Source organism: Phoenix dactylifera, chromosome 16 (genome assembly GCF_051530095.1).
Source record: "Phoenix dactylifera cultivar Ajwa chromosome 16, Ajwa_hap1_PhDact_Kaust_v1.1, whole genome shotgun sequence".
Classification (NCBI taxonomy): domain Eukaryota; kingdom Viridiplantae; phylum Streptophyta; class Magnoliopsida; order Arecales; family Arecaceae; genus Phoenix; species Phoenix dactylifera.
Window position 1 is genome coordinate 13,540,558 of NC_143205.1, and position 16,345 is coordinate 13,556,902.

Consider the following 16,345-nt stretch of genomic DNA (forward strand, 5'->3'; position numbering starts at 1 on the left):
GATGTAGTAATAATTATTGATTAAATATAGTTAATTATTTATAGTTTATGGTGCATCATAATCATTGATAATTAACTCGTATCAAATATAATATGTGTTGCTATTTTATAATAAATATTATTAATTGGTTCATTTTCTAAAATTACCATTCTCCTATTCCTCATTGGTCATTCGTCTTTTTTAGGAATAAAATATATTTGTCATACCACTCCAAAAAAAATATATCAGTAAATATCAGAAATAAAATATATGAAAACTCAGAATGGATATTTGTCCCAGCCATCCACAATATCGATTCCGTATGATTAATAACATATGATGCCATCACCCAGCTTGTAACACAGTTAGCTTCTCTATATATTTATTTTACTACGAAAAACTAAAGAGCTACCATCATTTTCCAACAATTTTGACGTAAAGAATAGTTAATAATGTCCGAAATAGTCGAACAAGAAAGCCACCAAATAGCTGTCAAGGAGTTCCTTTCAATATAATATGTGAAGCCTTTAAAATTTTTGCAGCATACAACATACCTTCCCACGCAGCACGCAATTCCACCACAGAAAATATAATATCAAATAATATAGCACCTCCTACCATGACTAACGCACCACTCATACTTCTAATAACAAAACTTGCTCTACTCAAATCATCTCTATTTAACATACTATCATCAAAATTAATCTTGAGGAAACCAGAGAATAATAGCTCCCGGTAAAATAACCATACATGAGGATGCAAAACCTGTATATGGAGAGTCATAGTTTGCCCCCTTATCAAGGACACCTCCAAGGTAGTAGCAATTATGTATTTCTATTCTTGACAAACTGCTTTCATGAGAATCAATTTAGAACTCTAAGCATAACTTTAAAAATTACAATCATTTTTCGCCAATCAAATATTATAAGCAATATAAGCCATCAGCATATTCTCTCTACACATGTAAATGATCTCTCATGGATGGTTTGGATAGAGATATCAACAAAGAGTTGGAATTATATCCACAAAAATAAAGCAACCCTATGAACACCACTTTTCCATTTCCACCCAATGTTTCTAGTTGATAGGACATCCCATGTGAAGGCTCCCAACCCAAATCCATCTGCACGTTCTCCATTTAATATAGGAGGTAATATTTTGCCTTCCTCTTGTATTATTTAAATATTTGATAGGTTCCAGCCGTATGGAAAAATTAATATGTTTCAGATCACAACAAAATGTCATGATCCTGCAATCACGATCATGTTATAAGCATGATTTGAGGTAATAGTTGTTTTAACAAACGGCAGGTCAGATGATTTTAAGGACTTTTGACGGGATTTGATCGTAAAATATCAAAATTCACCGTACTAGTGCTGGACCCATACTGGTGCCACACTAGCATAATATTAATATGGTATGGCACGAAATTTTTTTAGCATACCGAAAGTCGGTAAACCATCGATACCGAACCGGTACGATACAATATATTTGATACTGCATAATTCGGTACAGTACGGTATATTATGCTTGATACAACTATCGATTACTTTACCAGTCTCGTAAACCAACACCTTTCTCTTGTGCTTGATTTGTGTTTCTTATTCTGTGATTTTCGTTTCTCTGCTGGATTTCACCACTCAGGTATAAGGGAAACAATGTACAAAGTTGTCGGTGCAATCTAACTGTGTACTATATTTTCCAACAATCAGAAGAATATGTGTCTTCATTTGACTTCATGTTTAACATTTTCTTTTTTCACATTAGTTACAAATTTATGTGAATCTATCTTTGTTTAATGTTTCAGATTACCTAGAATTTAGGTGTTCACCTACTATTATGTTAGATGAGGGAAGTGATGCTTCCAGCTTGAGAATATCTATCATGAGACCTTATCATACTTGCAACAGGATGACAAGATCTCATAGAATCGTACCAAAATTACAACAGTAATTGATAAAGACCAAAGAATCATGGCACTGCATTTAAGTTAGTTTCAACAACCACTTGGGTCAACATCTTCTTGCAATAAAGTTTCAGTAGACATTACATTGCATCTGTTCCCATGAGTATTGTTGAAAGGTTGATGATCCGAAACAGATCTCGAGTCCAAGAAGGATGACTGGATTGTTTGGAAATATATGTCTGAGCTTGAAATTCACATCCTTGTCCATTAGAAGTGAGAATTGTAGCTTATAATTGTTAAAGAGAATCTCTGCATTTTAATTATCACTGCATGCATGGAAAAGGTTCGATTCAAAATTTAGCTTGTCAAGTAATGTTCTCCACAACAACTCCACAATAAACGACTAAGAAGAATGCACATCCGTTATAATTTGTTCAGTTTGTGCCAAAGATATTTAGATGGAAATATCGACATGGTTATTGATTTGAAGCATTTTATAAAGATGTCACCTATCTAAATTTTAAAACATGCCATGCATGACGTAATCACAAGCAACGCAAGTAAGTGTTATTATATAAATTTGGTATACCCAAAAGCCAGTATCTCATAAGAGAATGCAAAGGTCTTTTGCATATGGAATGAGATATAAAATAAAATTTAATTTGTAATCTTTCAAGTCTTATATATCATTCCACTAGACAGGAAAGATCATTGGCCTTCCCAAGATACCAACCTTGGTGTGTTGATGTCTGCATGACTCATTCATGAAAAACATAATCTCAACTAGGTGCCACTTCGAATGTGATAACTTGAATCTATTGATGAACTAGTTTGGACCATTATCCTTTCATTTTCTTTTTATGGTTAGTAAAATATCTTACTTAAAAAACAAAGTATTGAAACTTTTGGTTAAGTGTAATTAAATATGCAAAACACAGTCCTCCCAGTAGTATTGGAACAATAAAGTAGTTCAAATAAATTTACTTGTCACCAACTCAAAACTTATGCTAATTATAGACTATCTCAAATATTTCAAAACAACTCAAACAAATTAGATTTAAACATGGAATATCTTACTGGTAAGTTTTCTTTTGTTGAGAGAGAAAGAGAAAGTCATTTGTGGGGCTGTAAATGGGTCAAGTCAACCCATGACTTAAACTCGATCCCAACCTAATTAGGCTCAACCCTGTCCATATTTGAAGACAGATCAGGGTCAAAAACTAGACCCTATTTGAAAATTTGACCGATTTGGGCTATGTAATTTTTGGTTTGACTTGACCAAGCCCAACCCATATATCATATCTGATTTGGGTCAATAAAAAGTAGATCCGACCCAAAAACCCAAATCATATAAAATTCCTTCTCCTTCTCCTTCACGTTAAATATTTTTCTCGACTCATCAAATTAGTCCTTCTATGTTATCTCAACAACTGCAACTCTTTTCTACTTCCAGTTGATTATATTAAAAATATTCATTGTCTATTTGGCAGTTTCTTATTTGAAAATTTTCAAGTATCTAAAGTTATATTTTAAAATAAAGATTGTAAACTTCTACCTTGAGAATAATCGATTTGTTTCATGAAATTTAAGTTTTCTAATAAAAGTTTATGTTTAAGTTTTTATTTTATTTAAAAATAGTAATTTTATATTTTTTTTATTTTATTTAAAAATTAGTAATTTTATATTAAACTATTCAGTATTATATTTAGCTAGAAAAAGCTAATTGCTTGACTCGAACTATAAATCTAATATAATCTAGTCCAAAGTTGGACTCGAATATTTGAGAGTAGATCCAAGTCATACTTGACACCAACCCAACCTAAAAAATTTCTATGATCCTGACGCGACCCAACCAGCTGGTAAGTTAGGTCTAAATCTAAAATCAAGATACGAATATAAAACCAAGTTGGGTCAGAATCATACATGCCCAATCTGACCTGACGTGTTTGCATACTAGTTATTTGATAGTATGATATTGTAATTTCTCACACGAGGACACTTATAGAGGATATGAAGGATATAAATGGATACCATAATTCTATATATTGCTTTTTTGTTATTGTAATGTAAAATCGACAAGTACATGAATAACAAGGATGGAACTTTCTATCGTGGTAGATCACCTTTTCTAGAAAATATTTCGGTAAACAGCTTGGCTGACATATTTTACTAGCACGAATCAGAAGGAGTTTTTTTATTGTATTTTATTTCCTATACAATGGATGGGTGTTACACCACCCAAAAAATCTTAATTTTGCTTGTGACATTTCATCCTTCAATGAGAGTTTAAGAAACCTCATCATCGCATTTGCATGGAATTTGTCACGGAGATTATAAAACTAGAATTAATTTACTTTTTTTTTTTTTTTTTGAAGAGTCTCTTTGGCAAGTTTCAACATATTGAACCTTTAACTTGTTATAATAATGTATATGAGTTACAAACACGTATCATTGCATGCCAGGACCCAACTCAGATACTAGTATCATCTAATTAGGATCTTGTAAGCATGGGGCAACATGGTTAAATATAGTGTATTGCATGCAAAATCACGTACTTCACTTATCAAGAATTTTCTTTTTAAAATGTGTCTGTAATGTTTTTATAAAGGATATTTCTCAAAAAAAAAATGCTCCTAGAAAAGATATGTTAGATCTAACAATATATAGTCTATACATTTGACTATATATGTTAAAAATATATAGTTTATACATTTGAGTATATAATGTTGAATGTATATAATGTATGTTAGAACTATCTCACTTATGGAAGTATTAAATATAATTATTAATAAATATTGGGGGAAGTAGTTTAATTGCTTCCTCCATTTCCCCTCTATATATGTTGAATAGGTTCCATTTCATTACTGAAAATAGAAAGGAAGCAATTTAACTTATTATCATGTGGTAGTTGATACACATGATGTATATCAAATAGAAATTGTAGAGGTCAATTTAATTGTCCCCATGAAGCACGAATAGCCTTTCTTCTGATTGCTTGATTGCTCACGCATCTAGACCATAAATAGATGCCCCCACAGATATAGAGGATTGGAGCTCTGATACCAACATGATCTGATTGGAGAGAAGAAATATTTTTCTCAACCTGCTCAACTTGAATCTGTTAAAGAAAATAGAAGAAAATGGAAGGAATCTCGAAAGTAGAGCTTAAATCCTATTTTCTTTTATTAATTATCCATATCTCCTAAAGTGAGGTACATATCCCCTATTTGTAATACTAGTAAGGTCTTTCTTTTCACAATTTGGGTTGGACTCTTCTCCTAGTTTGAATAGGACTAAGTATCCTAAAATAAATATGGCTAATCATAATATTCTTAAAAAAAGATAAAATTTAAAAATATTTTTGAAAAAAAATAAAACTTTTAAGAAGAAGATTTCGACTCTACATCAACTCTGCCTTCTATTGTTCTGCTTGATTCTTCTCAGATAGAGAGTTACGCCTGGTCAAAGTTTTATTCGAAAAGAAAACTTTAAATTTGACCCGCCTATTTTGGGGCCTAAGCGGTGAAATTTCATCCAAATTCAACTTTCTAGTTATAGATCTTAAAAAATTGTCCAATTTCAAAAAAAAAAAATATCATCTCAATTGGGCATCGTATGATCAAGTTAAAGCCTCCGAAAGTTTGAAATGCGACTCAACTTCTCGATGTAGCAGATCTCGCTCCTAGACCCTATCCAACCCTACTCGTAATGGTCAAAATATTTCACATCGAGTCTGGTGATCATTCTGAATACTCGAAGTGGCCAAAATATTTTACATCGAGTTTAGTGATCTCTTTGAATACTTCTAGTGGCAAAATTAGTCCATATCGAGTCTAAGAATTCTCCTGGATCAGAAGATGCTTGGAGCCAAAGAGTGCAATAGGTAGAGCTACCGGTAAGTAAAGCAGGATGAAAAATAAAGGGGAGAAATTATATCAACTTAATCTACATCGAAACTTATCATGTGCATTACTATTTATTTGATCAAAACAAAAAAGATTTTGGGTAAACTTAGCATTCCATCGAGTAATGACATTTTACTCAACCGATACGATGTAAACAATGAAATCAAAAGTATTGAAAATTTGTTGAGATCCGAATTTATAAATCAAATCGGGTTACTTGATAACTAATTGTGATCCCATCAATCAATGATAAAATGTGTAATGACATCTCACAAATGCCATGCAAATTGGTAATTCAAGACTCTGCGGTCAGTATGATCCCATCATCAATCTGGAAACACATGCATGATCACTGTTGGTTCAAATAGTTGAGGATCCAACATTGATGACACCACATGAATCATATACTGGTCCCATGCCTTTAGATAACACATAGGTTGGTCCATTTAAACTTCCATCTCACCTTCTCTCGTATGAAGCCAGCAAGTATGGCCCTTACCAAACCATCACCTAAAGAGGGATACCCCCACAAAGTACTATTCTTCTTTTTATTGAAACATCAAGTACTACTTAACCACAACAGTGATGAAGCTGGCTTTCTATGTTTTATATATAATCAAAATAGCCTTCAAGTTAGAAAGAGATTGGGAGGAATCCAGAAGGAGACAAGCCTAGAGAGATAACTCTAATTGAAGAAAGGATTGCGCTGTGATGATCTAAGCTCATCCTTACATGAAGAATGGATTCCTCGTGTGGATTTGCCCACCTCGCTGCAGGACGTTGTGGGGCAAATGAAGAAAAGATTTAAAGAAAGAAAGCATGGTGGAGACGTCTCATCCATATTAGACTAGGTTAGTTTAACCAACCATTTCTTGTAGAGAAACGTTCCATTTCCTATGAACACTCGGTAGGCCCTAATTCTCTATTGCTCCAGCCCAAAGTTATATGGTAATCATTTCCCCTCCCCCCCCCTCCCCCCCTGCTTCTCTTGTGCTTGCGATCCATCCAAGCAAAAGCCTCTCACGTCAAATGTGGTGAGTAATTGGTGTCAATCAATCAACGATCACCCACACCTTTTTTGTTTTTTTTATTGCCTCTCCCTTCATACATCTCTACATCAAACCGTATAAAACGTTACCAACAATATTTTAACAACACTAAGCAATACTCTATATATTAACACTTCAATGACATTGACTGTATACCTAGCATTCCCATTGATCGATGTATGTGCTTTTTCCATCTCCCTTGCTAGAATCATAACTAAATACAGAGCGAGACCATCAACATGGTACGTATCGTTTTCCTTGTACATGTTGTTATATGATAGAGGAATTGATAGAAATTATATACAATTCATAGGGTCTTTCTAAAAAATTTATGAACAATTATATGCTTTAGAAAATTTTCCTTCCACTCCATCTCTATAGTAGATCTTGGATGAAGCTTAATTCCATGAGCAAATGGTAGATCATTCTTGTATTTTTAGAAAAAAAAAATCCTGGCTAGATTTGGACCAGATCCTGGCTGCAAATCCAGTTAGAATTGGGTCCAAGTCATGCTAAAGCCACATGCAAACGAACTCGGTGAGATAGCTACATACACTTCGTTTTTGGAGGAAAGATAGCTACATATATACATTTCAAAGACTAGCTAGGCGGAAACAACGAAGGCGATGGTTTTGGCCCATTTCTGGAGGGGACAATTTTGTTACTATACCAAAAAACAGCAAAGGGGAAAGTTTATGGCAATGTATCTGACGCAGATTCTACCTTACGATTTTGGGACCCAGCAACTTGCAACGTGTCCTGATGCGTTTAAGGTTCGAATGCGACACTTCATATTAGTAGTAGGCATCGCGTCATCTACTTTTTCTTTTTTACTTTTGTTTGAGAAAATGTCGTTTTATCATCCCTCGTCATCCTATCGAGGAATCAACAAAGTTGAACGAAAAAAAAAAAAAAAAAAATCTGGAATGATATATTCTTAAATTCTCAACTTCCCTTATTTTTTTCTTTTTTTTTAGAATTTTTTTTGGCATAAATAACCTTCTAAAAATTTAAATTTGCGTGAATACCCTCTTCAAATTTATATATATTTCTATATCCTCATAAAATACTATTTTTGTACAAATGCCCTTAATAATATAACGGTTCTTCTAATACCGTTAATAAAAACTATATTTATTTTAATTAAAATATAATATAAAATTTAGAAATTATTTTTTTATGTTCTACCGCGTTCGTCTTATAAATGTTTCTTTTTTCACATTTATTCAGTAAGGATATTTTAGTCATTTTAACTTGAAACCATTAATTTTTTAATGACATTAGATGGCGTGCATATATATATATATATATATATATATATATATATATATATATATATATATATATATTTAATGACATTAGATGGCGTGAATAAGAATAAAAAAAGAGTAGAATAGAAAAATAAGTGTTTTACGAGAGTATACATGCAAATATTACTTTTGGAATGGTTTTCATACAAAATTAGATATTTAGAAAGATATATATTCATGCTAAAAAATTCTTTTTTAAAAAAATTCTCATGGAGTTCCGGCAAAGTCCTACTAGTGCAAATGGTGCTCTAAACTTTTTGGCAATAATCAATCCTCATATATATTTTTGAATTTTTCATAGTCTGGTCGCTCTATATTTCAAGCAAAATAATGACCAAAGGAAATTTAAAAAGAAAAGGTATGCCTTGCGTATTCAATTTGTAAAGTGCAAGTATTGAATAATATTGTTAGGCATGTGTTATATTGTGGGCTATGCTTAGTTCCAGTTGATTTGACCATACAACTCCCGGTTAGATTCTTCGATAATAAAAAAGCGCTATCAATGCCAAACAAAGCCAAGTGAGGGATGGTCCATGAAGTTTTTTTTATTTTTTGTTGGTAGATAAAGTCTGTGAAGCTTTTATATATATTAGTGATGGAGATCATATTTGAGTTGTCAATAGTTAATCAAATCCTCTATGAGTCATACTGCAGCATATGTAAGTGTGGTAAAATATATAGTTGGAGAGAAAGAAATATAGTCTCTAAGTTAGAAAAGGATTAGCAAAATGTGCGCAAAATATATGGTACTAGAATTGTCCTTTGCATCTCTAAAAAGCAACTTTCATCCTTTTTAGCACAAAAAATTAGTTGTGTAGGTCTAACAATGCTCATGTGTACCTTCCATCAAAAAAACAAGCAATTCTCATGAATGATTTTGTTGGGTTTGTAGCATCATGGAGCACTAGATGAAGCAATGATATTTGATGAGGAACTCAATTATCTCTATTTAGACAATATACAACATAATCTAACGTTCACACGAATATGTATTGTTTTATATTCTGAGCCATAGATTAGACCATGTCAAATAGGTCAAATCTAAGTAGTATATACTCAAAAAAAAGAAAGAAAATCTAAACAGTAGTCAACTTGCATACCATGAGACAATCTTACTTAACGATGCTCATGCGGATTAGGCTTATTAAATATGGAGATTTTTCTTATAGAAATTTTCACTATTTAAAAATTGCTTTCAATTTAGCTACCATGTAAAACAAGCCATTGAGTTAATAATTAATGAAAATATGACATGAAAACAATTGCCTCTGTTATATAAACCGCTGTTACAACAAATTAATTAATGGCTGAATGATGGATTCTATTTAAAGGCCACACGTATGGTTGGTTAGTTTTAGACTTTGCTGCCTCCTGCCCGTTAGGAGACGACTTGCTCCTAGTTTGCACATCACAGTATCATGTAATTAAATAACTTACTTCACAGTATCATGTAATTAAATAACTTACTTCAGGTGACGGCAAGTATTGGTTTCTGTACGATGTGGTAAACTAGTGCCAGTCTACGTAGCGCCCACACGCACACAGACACGCAAATAGAGAGAGAGAGAGAGAAAGAGAGAAAGAAAGAGAGAGATCAGGGAGAGTCCGATGCCCAGTCGCTGTAGGGTTAGATAGAAAGTAACAAGGCCACGGGGGTTGGCCCATCCGGTGCAGTTGTCGGAGGCAATGACCGCTTAAAAGAGAGATTGAAGAGAGAGAGAGAGGGAGGGAGGGAGGGAGGGAGGGAGAGGGAGGAGGAGGAGCTAACCATTCTCGTTCGCATAAAAAGGGAGAGCTCTCCAACCAACCAACGGCGGAAGAGGAAGACAAACAGAGAGGAGAGAGGAACTAGATAATATAACAAGAGGATCAAGAAGTTGAAGGCATGGGTCACCACTCCTGCTGCAACCAACAGAAGGTTAAGAGAGGCCTGTGGTCTCCTGAGGAAGATGAGAAGCTCATCAGATACATCACCACCCATGGCTATGGCTGCTGGAGTGAAGTCCCAGAGAAAGCAGGTCCTCTCTTTCTCTCTCTTAACAGACATGGTGTGGAAGGCAAGATATTAGTGTAAGGCTCTCATTCCTTCTTGCTCGTGCTTTATCACGCAGGGCTACAAAGATGTGGGAAGAGTTGCCGCTTGAGATGGATCAATTACTTGAGGCCCGACATTAGACGAGGAAGGTTTACACCAGAGGAGGAGAAGTTAATTATCAGCCTCCATGGCATTGTTGGAAATAGGTTTGAGAAACCCTTCTTACATCCATTTTTGTTTCTGCTTGCACGAAATAACTATCGATAGTGTGAGCATCACACATTTGTATACTTTGCATGGAAGCCATCTTCTATCTCAAAGTATACTCAAATGAGGTGTCACATCCATTCTCTTTTATTTCACATCTATTTAATTAGATTGCACGAAACTGGCAGAAGCCTGTTCGCAAGACGATCTTTACATAGTTCGTTTAAATCTTTATCAAGTATCTTGCATATTTCTTAAAGTATCTTTTCTTATGATCAGATATGGTTTCCTACGCAAAGTCCTTGCTGAAGTCATAATATTAGGTGTTGCTTGATCTCCTTAAACATTCATGGTGGCATTTGGCAGGTGGGCTCACATAGCAAGTCACTTACCAGGACGAACAGACAATGAGATCAAAAACTATTGGAATTCATGGATTAAAAAGAAGATAAGAAAGCCTAGCACGCCTCCATCAACAAGCCCGCCAAGCATAGAGCTAGTCCAACCAGGGTTCAACTCTGTCGATCAACTCGATGCCATCATCAACCAAAGTCTATCCACAAAGCCAGCTCCTGATAACATATTTTCCACGCATTGTCCTATGTTCATGTTCGACACGAGCGCCGGCGATAGTCGCCCGGGCTGCAGTGCAAGAGAGGAGCTCGTCCAAGATGTTGCAACTCTAAATTCCGACATATGGAACCCTCAGAATCAAGACCAAGCAGTACTGCCTCCTCTCCTCAATTTCTCGAGCGGCATGGACTCAACCTATTTGCCATCCTTGGTCGATGGCATGGGAAACATGGTGCCCATGGAGGCACAACCATGTTGTGTGGGAGATGATGGGGACACAAGTGGGGAGTGCTTTGAGAAGCAAGAGCTGAATGAATGGATGGACTCACAACAGTACTCCAGCCTTCTTATTTGGGACCAGGTGCAAGGATCCCTTGGTGGAGAAGGCCTCCCAACAGCTACAACCAGAACGGACAGCATGGCTACTTCATTCCCTTCAACTTTATAAGGGATTAAATGAGGTGGATATCCTCTCTCTTTCTAACTCTCCCCATCTCTATCTATAATAAGGGTCTTCGACATGTGGAGGTTATTTATTGGTTTGGTGTTCTTCTTTTCTTTGAAGTGAGGAGTTGTGAAGTTTCATGAAGGGATTGAGATTGCATGAGTGCAATGTTCTGAAATATAATAGAAGATAACGAAAAAAGTCAACAAGGAAGTAGTTGTGAGTGATAGCTTGTTCCATGGGTCTTCTTTGGCTATTTGTCATGCTTCTGTCAAATTGTAAAGGCTCCACTTTCTCACTTTTATAACCTTTTTTTTTCTTACGTAGCAATGCTTCGACCTTGCGTGGGAAGACTTGTCTTCTCAGCTTTATGGGTCGCAGCACAACGAAGGAGAGATTCTGAGGGTACCTAATCACTTTGGAAATTAGAACATTATTGTTTCTCTTCGTACTAGCATCATTCTTATCTTTTCAACAAACGAACGTCCCTACCATGGGGCTATTTGGATGAGGTAATGGCCGAACGAAGCCTTTTTATAAAATAAAATAATCTTCTCTATTCTTCACCTTGTCCTGTTCTTAGAGGAAGGACCAACCATATCTGGAGATCGACGAAAGACAAGTGCAATATCAGCGTACAAGATCTAATGCGAAAGAAAACTATTGGAGCAGGCCTTGCATTCTAGAGAAGTAAAAAATTCCAACCAACCAACAAAAGGAGCACCAATCCTGAAGGGAAAGGCATGCCTTTTGGGCTACTGATGCAAGTTTAACATGCACAAAGAACATCGACAGGGGGGGAAAAAGTGGACGAATTAAAACTCTTCAAGGAATTCTACTAAAATTAGTTCCACTAGCTCTGGTTAAATGCACACAGGCCGGCTAAGGGTGAAGCCCTCAAAAAAGCAAAAAAAAAAGAAGAAGAAGAAAAGAAAAAAAGAAACAGCAAAATATATTTGAGAATCTCCAAAACTCCCCAAAAGTACATCGGATCATACTAGCGAAAATTCTGAAGTGGTACGGTAATCTTCAACTTTACTGGTGCGCTCCGACATCATTTAAAAATTAAAAAAAATAATGCAGCACTGCTTATGTTTCCGAAGACTACTTGGCCTTCGAGTGCGGTAACGACGGAAAACAAAAGAACAACAGAAAGTGCGGAAACAGAACAAGAAAAATAATTGAAAAAGAAGAATAAAAAAATAGATGCTACTTTGTTGGATACAGTATAGCTGATTTTATCTAAATTTATCTAAAATTTCAATATGTTAGTTTCGATATTAAAAGCTAAAGATTGAACTATTTGAATTTTGAAAAGCCTTCTACATTGATTATTTTATGTATTAATATTTGATGAAATTCATCCTCTATTTTGTTGATTATAGTTCAAACCCGCCGCTTTATTGGTGATGAATGTTCTTGTTGCAGAAGCCAATATTAATTAATTCAATCTCGATGATGTTTGTTCAGCCTCTAGAACTAGAGAAGATATATTGTAATCTCATTATTCTAAATAGTGAAAGTTTTTGGCTAGACTAGGATCCGTAGTTTTTTTCTTCACATCGAAAGGTTTTTCGTATTAAAAATTGTGTTGTCTCTTATTTATGAATTGCTTGATTATTTTGCTAATTAATTGCTTGTGTAGATGGTAGAGCCTCTAGAACTAGAGAAGATATATTGTAATCTCATTATTCTAAATAGTGAAGGTTTTTGGCTAGACTAGGATCCGTAGTTTTTTTCTTCACATCGAAAGGTTTTTCGTATTAAAAATTGTGTTGTCTCTTATTTATGAATTGCTTGATTATTTTGCTAATTAATTGTTTGTGTAGATGGTAGAGGTTATTGTTGCTCGGTAAATTATAGTGATGTCCCATTTAATTACATAAAGAAAGAAAAAATATTGTGGCATCAAAGTAGCATCAGAGCAAGGTTGCTAGTAGCTGAATTTTTTTGTATTGATTAAATATTGTTTCTTGATTGCTATTTTTCCATCAAAGTAGCATCAGAGCGTTGCTAGTAGCTGAATTTTTTTGTATTGATTAAATGGAAGAGCATTCAGGTGGTAGTATGGTTAAACTCGCATCTTCCAATTATTTAATTTGGAAGCTTTGAATGGAAGATTTATTATTTTGCAAAAATTTGTATAATCCCATTGAAGAATTTAGTGCCAAACCAAGTGACAAAACTCGACAAGAGTGGAAGAAAATGAATAGGAAGATGGTTGGATTAATCAGGTAGCGAATAGATGATCGTGTTTTTCATTATGTTTCTATGAAGATTAATGTTCATAGTTTACATAAGAAATTAAAGAGTCTTTATGAGCGGAAGACTGCACACAACAATGTATTCATGATCAGAAAGGTTGTAAATATAAAGTATAAGGAGAAAAGTTTAGTGGCTAAGCATTTGAGTAGATTTTAGGATGTGATAAATCAACTAACTACTATGAAAATGATGCTAGATGATGAGTTGTAAGCATTGTTGTTGCTCAGCTCCTTGTCTGACTGGTAGAAAATTCTGGTTGTATCATTTAGTAATTCAGTTCTTAATAGTATGGTAACATTAGAAATAGTAAAAGATAATATGCTTAATAAAAAGACTAGAAGAAGAAAACATGGTGTGACTATACAATTAGAGGTATTGGTCATAGAAAGGCAGAGAAGGAGTAAAACTAGAAACTTACAAAATTCTAATTAACAGCTGTGATTGGTCAAGGGAAAGGTCCAAATTTAAAAAAGAGATAAAATATTTTTATTGTGGCAAGCAAGGGCACATAAAAAGAGTGTGCAAAAAATTTAAAAGAAAGTAGTCAAAAGAGAGTGGTGAAGAAAAGAAGAAAGAAAAAGATACAACAACAGTTACATGTAATGGTGATATTATTATTATTTGTGATGGTGCTTATGTAAACCTTAAATGCTAGGATTGTAATTGGATTGGTGACTCAGGTGCTTTTTTTTATGTTACTTCTCGACGTGACTTTTTCACATTTTATACTAGTGGTGATTTTGGCAATATCAGAATAAAAAATAATGGAGTAACTAAGATTGTGGATATAGAACATGTTTGCTTATTTCAAATATCCGCCTCCACTTGATCTCTACTGGACTGCTTGATGATGAATATTACGACAACCACTTCAGTGAAAGAAAATGAAAGCTCGCCAAAGATTCTCAAGTGGTAGCAAGAGAAAATAAATCAAGCACACTTTATATAATGCAAGCAAAATTGTGCAAGGGAGAGGTGAATATGGTTGAAAACTCTTCAAAGGGAAGGTGAATGCGGTTGAAAACTCTTCAATTGAATTATGGCATAAGCGGCTTGGACATATGAGCAAAAAGGGAGTTGACATTCTTGCTAAAAAGAAACTCCTTCCTATAAAAGGTACACCCCTAAAGACTTGCACTCATTGTTTAGCGGGTAAACAACATAAATTTAAATGCAAAGAGCATCTTGTGTGCAGATTAAAAAAGAGCTTATATCGGCTCAAGCAAGCACCTCGGCACTTTTAAAGTATGTTTATATTTTGGTAATGGTAAATCTATGTTGAACGGTTATGCAGATGCAAACATGGCTGGTGATATAGATTCTAAAACGTTCAAATCAAGAATGGTAAACCTGTGTCGAACAGGTACACATATGCAAACATAGCTAGTGATATAGATTTTAGAAAGTCCACATCAGCGTACTTGATGACTTTTGAAAGGGAGTTGTGTCATAGCAATATAAATTATAAAAATGTGTTGCTTTGTCCATTACGAGGTCGAGTATATTGCAGTTACAAAAGCTTGTAAAGAAATTTGTAGATAAAATTTTTTTACAAGAGTTGGGCCTAGAACAAAAGAAATATATATTTTATTGTGACAGTCAAAGTATCATCTATCTCTCAAAGAATCCAATATCTAATTTGAGATCCAAGCACATTGATGTAAGATATCATTGATTTCGGAATGCTTTAAAGATGAAATTACTATATCTTGGAAAAATCCATAATGATGACAATGAGTCGGATTTGATGACTAAAATCTTGCCTATGAAAAAAATTATTGTTTGTAGAAAAAAAAGCAGGCTTGGTGGAATCCTCCACACGTCGGAAGAAAAAGAATTATTGGCATGGTCCCTTCCCATGTGGGACCCATATTATTTTTAAAAAATTGAAAAAAAAAAGAATAACTCGGCAATGTTTATGTTTCTGAAAACTGTATGGCTTGGTAGTGCGATAACTGTAGGAAACAAAAAACAAAGGAAAGTGTGAAAACATAAAAAAAAAAAAAGAAAAATGGAGAAAGAGCAGAAAAAATAGGGTGTTACTTTGTTAGATGACCATTATCAATTTTATTCAGATTTGACTGAAATTTCAGTACCTTGTTTTCGACATTAAGAACTATAGATTGAATGGTTTAGATCTTTGGAAAATCTTCTCATTAATTATTTTAAGCATTAATACTTGATGATATTCACCTTCTATTTTGTTGTTTATGGTTGAAATCCACTTTATTGACGATTAATATTTTTTTTGCGAAAGCCAAAATTCAATCTTTATGATATTTGAACAACTTTTAGTTGAACTAAAAAGAATCTATTGTAATTTCATTATTCTAAATAGTTAGGAGGAGGGTGTTGCGGTTACTAGATTCTTATGGCATTTAAAATGGATTTAAAAACTTTTTAGAAGTTTCCATAAAGATTCAGATAGAATTTTCAAAAAATATATTTTGACCTCTTTCAGCTGGAAAAATTTTGCTAGCAATATTTTAAAAATTTCAGTATAGTCCAATGTATTATATACCGCCTAATGCTGGTAACAAATAGCTCTCACGAGAAATGTTGAGAGGCAGATCGCCTGAACCCTTCACAAACCCAAAATACTCAGGCATAAGCTCCTCGCAGCTGTCCATGATGAATACCCTCCGGACATAGAGCTTGATGCTGTTCATCT

General features: G+C 34.3%; 1 protein-coding gene across 1 annotated transcript; it reads left to right on the forward strand.

Annotated features, from left to right (window-relative positions):
* The first annotated feature begins 9,867 nt into the window (after positions 1-9,867).
* Positions 9,868-11,622, forward strand: LOC103712434 (transcription factor MYB74-like). Its single transcript, XM_008798956.5, has 3 exons — positions 9,868-10,167; positions 10,261-10,390; positions 10,758-11,622. Exons 1-3 carry the CDS (start codon positions 10,035-10,037, stop codon positions 11,410-11,412), a joined length of 918 nt encoding a protein of 305 aa, XP_008797178.1. The 5' UTR covers positions 9,868-10,034; the 3' UTR covers positions 11,413-11,622.
* Positions 11,623-16,345: the final 4,723 nt, after the last annotated feature.